This window comes from Penaeus japonicus, unplaced genomic scaffold (genome assembly GCF_977035675.1).
Source record: "Penaeus japonicus unplaced genomic scaffold, GWHDUDI00000001_assembly GWHDUDI00000026, whole genome shotgun sequence".
NCBI classification, from domain to species: Eukaryota; Metazoa; Arthropoda; class Malacostraca; order Decapoda; family Penaeidae; genus Penaeus; species Penaeus japonicus.
The window spans coordinates 33,203,762-33,216,261 of NW_028234428.1; the positions used below are offsets into that span (position 1 = coordinate 33,203,762).

At 42.5% G+C, this 12,500-nt stretch overlaps 1 protein-coding gene across 1 annotated transcript in view; it reads left to right on the forward strand.

Annotated features, from left to right (window-relative positions):
- The window catches only part of LOC122247461 (uncharacterized), a 15,648-nt gene that overhangs the window by 3,138 nt on the left and 10 nt on the right, over positions 1-12,500 (forward strand). The window contains exons 2-6 of the mRNA XM_043006746.2: positions 2,058-2,217; positions 3,597-3,718; positions 4,414-4,458; positions 6,292-9,882; positions 10,308-12,500. The exon at positions 10,308-12,500 is cut by the window's right edge and continues 10 nt beyond it. Coding sequence (XP_042862680.2) covers positions 3,647-3,718; positions 4,414-4,458; positions 6,292-9,882; positions 10,308-12,011 — 5,412 coding nt within the window. The 5' untranslated portion in view covers positions 2,058-2,217; positions 3,597-3,646 and the 3' untranslated portion in view covers positions 12,012-12,500. The remainder of the gene's footprint in view (positions 1-2,057; positions 2,218-3,596; positions 3,719-4,413; positions 4,459-6,291; positions 9,883-10,307) is intronic.

A 12,500-nucleotide genomic window follows, 5' to 3' on the forward strand; every position in this document is an offset into this window, starting at 1 on the left:
AGGGTTCATCAACTTAGTGTGTGCCATCGCTCTATAGAGACAGTGCTTGCTAGAGACCATGGATGGGTGCCATTCAAGGCTCTCTCTCCTGCTGGTGCTAGGAAAAAGTGGTGCCATCTAGGTTTTGGACATTAAGTTAGCGCGATATTACGGTAATAATAGTAATTATGACTGCAGTAGCCATCATCACTCATTCCTTTTTCATTGCAAAATAAAATAGCAGTGATCCAAAATCCCCGAACGTCATGTACGTCATGACGCCCGTCGTCAGGCCAAAGCTCCTACGTCATGTATGTCATGACACCCGTACGCAATGGGTTAATGTAATTTGACATTCCAGTTAGCTAACTCGTGGATTGGAAGTCTCTCTGAGAGGCTTACAGCTTCCATCAACCTCACCTTATAAATGAGTGAGAGCAGGTTTACCTATCTTCTGATGATGCCCTTCTAACTGATTTCAAAAAGATATCATAGGAAAGATATTGGGCTCAATTTGGTAAAGATTTCCTAGTATGCCATGCAGCCATGAAAGTATTAATATTATTTAGTAACAACCTCTCATCCTTGGCAGAGATCACATACATATAATTTTCCCCAAGTAGAAAGGCACCAACAGTAGCTGCATAAGATACAAAAAAAAAATAATATATATGGTACATTTAAATTCTTAGAATTCAAGATTATGTTTTATTTGGAAGTGTCAGTGTTTTTGTTTCACGTTTAACAAGCATTTTAAGTTGTTTTGTTTTCTCGTATTGTTTTCATCCATCACTTTTGTCATTAGGAAAGTATCCCTACTTTTTTCTGGTTTCATTTCCCAAGCGAGCTCTCTGCCTGGCAACTTTTAACCATAGGTTCAGTAAACTGGATAGACACTTATCTCCACAAGCTTTAGATATAACTGAACAATTATATCATAAGATCCTTTTATATGGTATGACATAATGCGCTATACCCTATCAAGGTTAATAATTATATAAGGGGGCCCTGTGATATATATTTTCATAGATACAGAAAGTCTGGAGGGGTAAAAAAATTGAAGACCATTGGTCTAGTGGATGTGTTCCTAACAGGAGGCCTAATTTAGCTGGGTACTTAGTTAACAAAAAGGCTGTAAATAAGCTGTAAATACCTACCCCACAAAGCAGAACAGTTTAATGCAATACCTGATATGAATACTTTAAGGTACTATCAGTAAATAATTGTAATGGTATCACATAAATGAGGGAAGTGATAGAAGACTAACTAGTCATATTTTGTGTCATAATACCAAAGTATGCAGTGTTTCAGTGGTTTAACCCATTCACGACGGGGGCATTCCAGCCTTGCATGTCACAATGCCGGGGCTTTCGAACGCATAGGCCTAAATCAGTTAAATAACTGACGCCATATTGCGTCCCCAGCGAACAGGCCTAATATGCGCGGTACAGTGTTGTACCACCCGTCACGAGAGGGTTAATAGGATCTGTGTCCCCCTACCTCCATTTTTGGCTAATATTGGTTCAGTTTTTGGGTGGAAATGTGCTCATGCCAGTTTCAGTAAAACTAGTTTCTAAACCAATCTCTTGAGTTAAATAAGTGACTCATTCTTAACCCATTAGCAGCAGATGGCATGGTTTGGTGCCAAGGCAGAGTCAGTCGTAGAAGTGGATGGCACCGTGGCAGACTATGTAAACCTGCCATCCTACTGCATATATATTTTTTTAAACTGCGACCAATGGGTTAACTCAATCCCGACAGGCCAGCGATAAGTGGAAACCCCCTACGCCGGGCCTATGCAATATTGCAACGGGAACATCAAACTGGTGTGTCGCCCCCATCATTTGGCATTTAGCTGTGTCACACAGGTATGACGCACTGTCGTCAAAGGGTTAATTTCAGAACTGCATTTTTTTCTCTCTTTCTCACATCGTACCTAAAATCACATCAAAAGTACTGTGCTTAGATTGCACAGATCATCAGAGCATAGAATATTCATTAGAGGAAACACAACTGTAAATATTAATGTGTTCAACAAGTACATAAAAGCCATTTCTACATGTCATATTTTCTTTCAGGGTTTTGCGTGCAGACGAGGAAGAAGAACGGCAATGTGACACTCCAGGAAGCCAAACCTCTACAAGAAAGGAAAGCCTTTGTGTCTGGATGGACGTTCAGCATGGCATTCACGGTGACCTGCTAAGTAAACTAGCAGGCAGATCCCACTGTTGCCGAAAAGTTTGTATGATATATTTCTTAGGGGGGAGAAGAAACATTTGAACATTCATGGACTGGACATTGTAATTGCATTGAATAAGAATTTAAGAATAAGTAGAATTAACTTTGAAAGGTTAACCCATTGTGGATGGGGGAAAGATTTGCTTGTCCAGTCTCCAGGATGGGTTTTATTTCATGGCAAGGCAGCTTCATGCAACATACCTTGACTTTTCCCACTCTCTTGCAGTCACTCATTGCAAAGCTAGTACCATTTTTGTGTTTTAATTTTTGTGTATTTTACTGTATTTAGAGACATATCTGATATATCACAGGTAGTTGACTAAGATTGTAGTTTAGGGTCCATATCAGCTCATTATTTTCTTTATACTCTGTGTGATAGAAGTTTTGCTGTTTTATAGGAGGACAAAAGTCAATTTCATTTATGTACTGTCATGAACAAATATTAAACATATAACCATGCACAATGAAGATAACATGAACAGGTAGGGAAGAGGAAGGAAACTTGTACTTATGACTGTGAGTGCCTCAAGTAAAAGGCATCTCTACTGGCACAGGGGCACATTGTAGACACTGGGCATGGTTTGAGTCACCTTCCTCTTCCCATTCTGCCTGCACATCCTTCATCCTGCAGTACTTTAGAGCAAGAGGTCAGCAACTTGCTATGTGCCATTGTTCTATAAAGATATTATGGCAATTATAGTAATTATAACTGCAATGATCATCATCACTCATTCATTACTCATAGCACAATAAATTGACAGTGATCCAAAATCCCCTAACGTCATGTACATATGTCCTGGTGCCCATTGTCAGGCCAGAACTCCTGCGTCCTGTATGTCATAACACCTATATGCAATGGTCATTTGTATTTTTCGTCTAAATTGTTTAAATTGAACGAAGTAGTATCATTTGCATTTTATTTGCAATTGAAGTATGTCATTACTTTATATGGTTTGAGTTTTCTGTACTAATCTATAAATAGGCTTATCCAATTTTCTTTTTTCTTTTTACATTTTCAAGTAGGTTTTGTTCGATATGCATTATTTATATATTATGCTGCTCTGATGGGCCTTGAAAATCTTAGTTAACGATAGTTAACTAAGATAACTAAGGCTGGGTGGGAGGCGAGGCGAGGCTAGGCGAGGCTAGGCGAGGCGAGGAGGTTGAGTGGCATAGCAGGATTAGGGATGGGGGGGAGAGGGAAAATATTGCCAGATGTGTGTTCATGTTCACTATTTTATGGTAATGTAAAAGTCATAATCTTCATTTGATATCCTTTTATTTATATATGGTATAGCTCAGTTGTGTGTGTGTGTGTGTGTGTATGTATGTATGTATGTACATATATATTTTATTTTTTGTTTTTTTGCTATTTACAGAAAATTCTGCACTGGGTTATCTTTGGTTGGATATCAAGCCAACTTGAAGAATGGAGTCTACAAAGGCTGACATAAAACTGGAGGTTAAAGAAGAGCCAGAATATGTCTATGTAGATGAAACAGTGAGTAGTTCCTTGTCAGTTGTGTTTACCTTCTGTGTCTGTCAGTCCCTTTTACTGTTGGTGTCAGTCTCTTTTTTCTCTCTCTCTCTCTCTCTCTCTCTCTCTCTCTCTCTCTCTCTCTCTCTCTCTCTCCCTTCCTCTCTCCTCTCTCTCTCTCTTCTTCTCTCCTTCTCCTTCTCTCTCTCTCTCTCTCTCTCTCTCTCTCTCTCTCTCTCTCTCTCTCTCTCTCTCTCTCCCTCTCTCTCTCTCTCTCTCTCTCTCTCTCTCTCTCTCTCCTCTCTCTCTCTCTCTCTCTCTCTCTCTCTCTCTCTCTCTCTCTCCCTCTCTCTCTCTCTCTCTCCTCCTCTCTCCCTCTCTCTCCTCCCCTCTCCTCTCTCTCCTCCTCTCTCTCTCTCTCTCTCTCCTCTCTCTCTCTCCTCTCTCTCTCTCTCTCTCTCCTCTCTCTCTCTCTCTCTCTCTCTCTCTCTCTCTCTCTCTCTCTCTCTCTCTCTCTCTCTCTCTCTCTCTCTCTCTCTCTCTCTCTCTCTCTCTCTCTCACTCTCTCACTCTGTTTATATACTTGTTCCACTACATTGAAATGTTATCTATTTATATTTGCAAAATTCTGTTCAGATTTTAGGCAAATTGATACAAATTTCCCACAAGGTTTTATCATAAATATTAGTGAGATAAACATGAGTATTTTATTTCTCCAGATATGCTTGGTGAAACTTGAAGAGAACGAAATTGATGCAGTTGCAGTAAGTGTATGTTTATATTTCAGTATAAATATTCTGATGCACATTTTCATACATGCATATGGAATACATAGATGTTAGTTTGATAGGTCATTGTAATGGTAAGAGTTTTTTTTTTTTTTTTTTTTTTTTTATCGCATCAGTCTCACATCGCCCAATAGTGGCATGAATATAGTTTTTTTTTTTTTTTTCATTATTTATTGCATCAGTCTCACATCGCCCGATAGTGGCATGAATATAGTTACGTTAGCACCTTTTAATGAATGCTTACCTTGAGATCTCAGCTTGAGATCTCAGCTTGAGATCTCAGCTGCTCAATTGAAATTTTGGTATCGGGTGCATATTTTGCGTAACCAGATTTTGACAAACTTGCAGAATGGCTGTATAAACTGGAATACTTCAGAGTGTATTTAAATTATATTTAGCTTGAAATTGCCGCAAAATGAAGAAAGCTTGAGGTGCAATTAGATTAAATGATGAGGAAAGAAGAATGTATGCTTCACAAATGCATTAGGCAGTGCTGTCAGTGTCTATGACCACGACAAGCAGGCTGAAATGAGAAGCTTATAGGCTAGAGTGAGTATAGTCAACTTTACTTGCTCGTCATCATGTCATCAAACATTTACAACAAGTAAAAGAATTGATGAACAGAAAATATAACTCAATTTACACATTAAATTTTTTTTATGAATTGGGGACCCACAAATAAGCCAGCTCCCACCCACTTTTGCCCTCTTGTGCTTGCTTGCTGCCAGTGTGGACACGGCCTGGGTGTGAAGGTTCTGAAAAACAAGACAAAAGAAATGCACAGCTGCGTATTCTGAGTCACATGTTCTGAGCCGCAGGATTTCTTTCAAACAAAACACCTAAGCTATTTATTCACCAGTATTTCAGTGATGACATATATTTAGCGACTGATGCAAGTTCTCTTTAATGATTGATATTGGGTTGGCAATATTTAACTTAAACAATTGTATATGGATGTTCCTTAGCTGAATTAGTACATCTGTCCTCCAGAATATTATTGATAATTTAACCCCTCCCTCCATTGACGTGCCATGTTCCCCCACCTTCCACTTGTGATATACATGTTCAAGGCTTGCTTTAGGAGTCAAAGATTAATACTGTCCCTCAGTATCACTTTGTCCGTGCTCGTTTCTCAGTGCCTTCATAAGAGTTCTAAGTATTTTGAGCTTTTTTTCACTTTTGTTTTTGAACACTGATAACTTTCTCCTATTATTTAGGAAGTAGGTCCCACAGGGTGAAAGGAAAAGTCAGTTTCTGCTGCTCTGTGTATACACTTGTGTGTAGGTGGGTGTGGGTGTGGGTGTATGCATGATTTGCAACATAATGTATTTCTATAGCTTAGAAATTCAACAATTATGAACTTGAATGTAGTTGATTACAACAAATGTAAAACACAAGAGATGTGTTTGATGTATTTCAGTGGCAATAGTAATGAAAAATCCATTAATTTCTGATGAAGATTCCTTCAAAATATTTCAAATACATCTCTTGCATTGTTAAGGTATTCAGTCTCATTTACACCTTTTTTTCAAAATATGAACCTAGTTGAATCCTTATAAGCTAAGAACACCTATTAGGATTTTTTCTTGAATAATTTTTGTATTTAGACACAAGTCCTACATTTTTTCATTAATGATGATAGTACCAAATTTCTTCAGATATTTACACATACATATTTATATTTTTTAGTTTCTCCCAATATAAGTAAATACAGGAAAAGTTACTATGATACCCACCATCATTGAGAAAGACAATAGACTAGAGTTGCTACATCGTCACCAATAATAACCACTATTACGTACCTTCCAGCCCAAGCACGAAGGAGAGAGAATCGTGGCAGAAATTGGACTTTGCGATGACCACCAAAAGCCGCTGCCTGGTTCTAGTCAGAGACGGCAGATCCTCAAAGTACAGAAGACCGATCAAGCCCTCGTGGGAACCAGGCGGAAGATACTGCCGAGACCTCAGATACAGATTCAGAGCTTGAATTTTAGCCAGACACCGCTGCCCGTGGCGCAAGTGCAGGTCGTGGCTCATCGTAAAGCGCAAAAGCCTGAGCCAAAGAAGCAGCAGTGTTTGACAGTCAAGAGTATGTCACCAGTAAAGTCACAGTCAGGTACCTCCATGGGTCGGAAAATATTACCACGACCTCATTTCCCCAGTAATATAGGGCAGTCACAGCCCAATAACACAAATATTCAACAGTCCATTTCGTTGAATAAGCCGCAGTCTATTGCTTCAGGGAACGGTTGCAATGTTGTGGCTATGCGTCCAGCTACTGTCAAAGTTTCTCAAACTTTACCCATGCAGCAGCTCAGTTCAGTCACACCTGGTCATGTGCCAACTCAGGTAAATAGTCAGGCTACTGTACCAGAATTCACTTCAACCTGTGCATCGAGTGTGCAGACAGTACATCCTGTTAAGTCAACAAAAAATGGATGTATGCAACCAAAAAAGTCTCTTGGACCTGGAAGAAAACTTTTGCCACGACCTCAGCCGACCACCTGTAATCAAGGAGCATTTATCCCCTCGCAGCAGCTCCAGTCTGTGTCTCCACTTCAACAAGTGAAGTCCATTAATTCTGTTTCAACACCACAACATATTTCAAGTCCGCAATTTCAGAGTATAAATTCAGCCAACATTCAGCAGAGTCCAGCAGCACTTCAGTCTCTTCAGGGCCTTCAACCCGTCAATGTTCAGCAGGCCCTTCCAGTTCAGCAGTTACAAAACATTCCTAGTGTTAGTTCACAACAAGCTTTACCTTTACAGCAGCTACCAAATGTACCATTCGAAAGTTCAACACAGTCAGTACCAATACAACAGTTACAGAGCATTCCGACTGTAAGTGTGCATCATTCTGTGCCCTTCCAGTCTCTCCAGGAGGTTGTGACAACAAACTCACTGGAATCGTTACAATCTTTGTCTTCTGTGAGTGCTCATCATGCTTTACCTCTTCAGCCTTTACCAAACATATCTTCAAATTTAATGCCGTCGCTTCCAAAGCTTGCACCTGCAAACATGCAGAGGCCTATATCAATTCAGCCTGTCCCCACTGCACCTATGCCACAACAGCTCTCTGTGCAGTCTCTTCAAACCATTAACCCTGGAAGTGCAGGGCAAGATATACCAGTACAGCAGATGCACGGTGTACATCCTTGTACAAGATCAGCTGTGCCTCTCCAAGGATTGAAGAACATCACAACAATCACTACACAGGCTGTACCTGTTCAGGGACAGTGCATTCTTGCAGATTCCAAGCAACATAATATTCCAATACAGACAGTACATCCAATCAGCACAATTAATACACTTCCTGTGCAACTCCAGTCTAGTCAGCAACAGCTGCCCCTTCAACAAATTCAGCCAAATCCAAATGCAGCTCCTCAACAAGCAGTCCCTACCCAACAGCTTCCTTCCAATGTCCACTGTAATGGGAAACAGAATTTAAATTTCCAACAAATTCAACCAAAGCAAACCAAACTTTCAATTCAGCAGGTTTGTCCTGTGACTTCGGCAGGAAGTCATCAACTTGTTCAGCTCCATCATGTTCAGAGTGTTACCCCAGATGCCAGTCATAAAGGCATTCCCATTCAGCGAATTAAGACTACCTCTGTGTCAAAAAAACTGATGTCTTCTCAAAAGTTTCAGCCTGTTGCCCCCAAACTTCAGCAAAGTGAAGTACTGCTAACGCCTGAAGAAACTGCAACAAATATATCATCAACTCACCATGGCATCTCACTTCACCAACTCAAATCCGTGGCTCCTGATAGCACAACTCTGAAGTTACCATTACCAAATCATACTTCTCAAGTGGTTCATAAAAGGAGATATCTCACCAGAAGAACCAAATCCGTCTGCTGTACAAAACCAAGGCGGAAAATTCTACCTCGGCCCATCTTGCCAACGGCAAGTAATAGCACACCACTGCATCAAGCGACAGCATTGGTCCCTACTAAGATAATGACTCAGGAGGTTTTGAAGTCTGGTACTGTTGAAAAAAGCATGACTGTTTTTGTACCTCAAGTAGGCTCTGCAGCAGAGACTATTGCCCAGAATCCTCAAATTTTATCTCAGTTGCAGTCGGCTTCTTCCAGTTTGACTCACGACTATATTCCTGTATCCCAGGCTGTAACAGTCGATGATGATGCAGCAAAGAAACTCTCTCCTTCACAGCAAGTACAGCCTTCTTCCATCACCCATGACAGCTGTGTATCATATCCCGAACAGCAGAATCTTTTTGTAAACAGCAATGTTGAAAATGTTGTTCCATATCAGTTACTGAAGTCAGATGGGTCGTCATCTAAGCTGTTGACTTCATCTGATTTGAAAGGAGAAACTGTAGGGGACTCACACATTGCTCTTGCTTTAGAAGTAAACGAAAAAGCTAACATTGACTTTTTAGAATCATTGGAGCGAAGCCAGGAAGTTTACGGTAAGATGAACAGCACCGTATTGCCTACGAAAAATACTTTCGATTTAGTAAGTCCTAGTCCAAACCTGGTTGGAAGTTCTGGTGGTCAAACAACTCATGTATCTGTTCAGACTTTTAGAGACTTGTGTGAGGACTCGAGTATGAGCACTGAAGACGTCACAGGCCTTCAGGGAAATAGCTGTGCATCACTGAAGTCGGTAGATACATCAGCACTTGAACATAAAGAAGAAACTGTTCAAGATGGTTGGAGTGATCCTAATCTAGAAGAGAATACCATAGGACTTTATCAGTTAGAATATTCCAGTAGCAGAGACATAAAGGAGATGGATTTCACTTCACACGTCAGGGGTCCCAGTGTTGATAGCACCTCTCCACCAGAGAGAGGCAGTGATCAGTCCCAGGCAAGTGACACTATTTACCAACAGGAAGAATCCATAAGCTCTAAAAATGAGGAAGGTACAGAAGAAACGCAGTTACTCACTGTGTCAAAATTCACAGGGGTTGACGTTGACGATCCATTGCAGGAAGTGAGTTATTTAATAGTAGAGGAAAGTACGCCATGTGCTCCGTTGCAGTATTCAGAAGATGCTTCCACCAAAGATTCTATCCTAGCGAATGAAGCCCAGTCCACCAGTAATATTTCTAATGAAAGTGAATTACTTATTCACTACCAGCCAGTGGCCACTTCATGTGAAGAAATAGGTCAACAGGCACTCGTAAATGTAGTGCACGATAACAAAGTGGTTCATCAAGAGTCCCAGGGGTGTGGCACTACCAGTAACTTGCTTTTCCATGAAATGTCTTCCTCTGCCACCTCAGGAGGTAAACAGAATGCAGAAGTAGTTCCTGGACTTTCTGAAGAGAGTGATAGTGTGCGCAAAGGGGACATTTCATTAGTGGAATACCAGCTGGACAACCCGCAGTTGAACAAGGACCAAGTTGAGCCTCTAGAAAACCACCAACAAACTGTAAGTTAACACCAGTAGCTGGTATCTCATTTCCTAAGTAATGGTCTTCATATCATTATGATGAAAAATCTCATTATTTTAGATCATTCTACTATAAAGTGTTAGCTATGAAAGAGTAAAATGTGAGAGAAGATGACCGTCCTCATTGTAACTGGAGTCAAAGATAGAGATCTTAAACCTAGGTTTATCACCCACAACTAGTCTTTAAGACAAGTTTATCAGAATCTTCTCAGAATCTAACTTGTTATAGTTTTGTTAACACTGAAATTGTTCATTTCAAATAACTTCCCCACAAGGAATTTCCCAGCACCAGTCAGCATAAAAAAAGAAGCTGAAAATAATGAATAGATCATTGAGACCCCTTTGAAAGTCTTTACAGATACCCTCAATGTCAACTCACGCAATTGTTTTTTTTTCCCTTGCAGGAAGAGGAGGGAAAGGAGCAGGCGCGGGCAGCAGAAGGCCAAAGAACATTGAAAAGGAAATGGACACTCTCCTGCAATGGCCACGTGTTGAAGAGAGGCAAATCAACATCCTCTGTGTCTCGGGTGTGGGCGCGTGATTACTACAGGCGAAACTTCAGGTCCTTCCACTCGTTCCAACTGCAGAAACGGAGAGTGTTGGAAATGAGTTGCTTGAAGCGAAAGATAATGAGTCAGGAGATGAGGATTAGAAGCTTGGAGGAGGAACTCCAAGAAGAGAGGAAGAAGAACGAGGTGTTGAGAAGGAAGTTACTCAAGAAGGTCAGCGGCAGAAAGGCAGAAGTGGCAATAAGGACGAACCACTCCCTCGGCGCAGGGAAATGTCCTCCTCGGGCGCAGGAATCGGCAGAGGGAACAGCGCAAAGGAAAATCCAGGAAAGTAGGAATGGTCTTAGCACTCATCACAAGCTGGAGGATTTACGAGAGAGAAACAAGAACACGGGCGTGGAAGACGGTGTAAATGGAAGTCTGCAGAGTGAGGAGCTGACAAAGCTCATTCGCGAATTTATGTTGCAAGACGACGTGTCTCAACAGTGCAACGAAAGGGGCGGCGGGCCTGGCGAGACGGGGCCCTTGCGGTCTCGCCTCCACTACCTCCGGGTGCTCCACAAACGTTTCCTAGCCGACTGCTGCAGGGCTTGTTCGTTTGAAACGTTCGCCAAGAACATTCCCGAAAATGTTATCAAGTTGAAAGCAGACGAAGTGAATGTCTGTGTTTGCACCACTTGCCAGAACCCGGAGTTGAAGGTAGAGAGCATGGTCAAAAGACGGCTGCTCGATATTGATACGAACGTGGAGGAAATCCTTTCTAGCGACGAAGCTTGGGACGCGTTCATGAAGACACTGGGGACACTGAAGGCCCGTCAGGCATTGCTGACCTACAAATTTTGGTCCCCGACTAACTGCCGCACTGAGCACAAGGAGAAGAGGACTGCAACGAGATCCCTGGCGGAAGTGACTGACATGCTAGAAAGCGAGTTGCACGCCCTGAAGGCTCATCTCAACCGCACGTGCCAGAGGTACGAAGAGGTGTTCAAGGCAAAGTGTGAAGCCATGACCTCTCCACATCACGCAGTGGTACAGAGCGGGTGGTCGCCCTTGATCTTGTTCCAGCCCGTGGGCGGAAGCGGGTCCCCGGCAGAACCGCAAGGCGTGGTGAACATGCAGTGCGGACGCCTCTGGTCCCAGGGAGAGAGCACCGGGTTCGCCGCCTTGTCCGATTCCCGCGCCCGTTCAGCCCCCGCCGTGTGTGCCGGCCTCGAGAAAGTCCTGGAGAGACTCGTCCAGAAGGGGATAACGTCCCTTACCTTCGTCACCGACCCCGAGACCCGCGTGTCCTGCCTTCGAGCATACACCCGCAGGCATGAGATCGAATCCAAGTGGGTCTTCCTCGAGGCCGACCATGGTCTGAGCGCGGCGGAGAAGGCCGTCGGCGAACGCAGCGTTACGGAGCTTCTGTGTGAAAGCATCGACGCCGGTTCAGTCAGCGGGCTTCGCAATGCGCGGGACATGTTCGACCTCCTCAGCGGGCGCTCCGGGGGCCTGGTACACCTCTATGGCGATTGTGATATCCAGCGGCTGAAGGAGCTTATCAGTTGTGATACGAATGTGTCTTTAGAAGAGGACGGAGAAACGCCAGTGGAATAGACTCGCGTCGGATGGAAGTTAATTAAGAATACTCAGATTTTTTATTTTTTATGTATGTGTATGCAGGGTGATGTGAAGGATTCATGCTGATCAAGTTGCAAACGGAATAACGGAGGGAAGAAAGCTCAGGAAAGCGCACGAAGAAGTCAAGTCGCGTGCTTTCCTGTGCTTCCCTCCGTTATTTCGGTTTCATTTAGGATAATATTAACCGAACCAAAGATAGCTATAGTTGGCTTTCATGAAGTGACACACTGCCTCGAGACCATGATCGCAAAAGCACGGCGGTAATCCCAATTTTATTGATAAGCCATAACGTTAGGTCGAGTGTAATATTCTAGGTGCGAGGACTATGGGCGAGGCCTCGGACGCGGAGACCCTCGTTTCTTGCACCAGCTGGATAGGATTCATTGCAAAGGACTTTTGTTATCATACAGCTCGCAAGTTTCAATTAAGCTCTTCAAAGCTAGTCCTCGTATCCTGCAGATATTA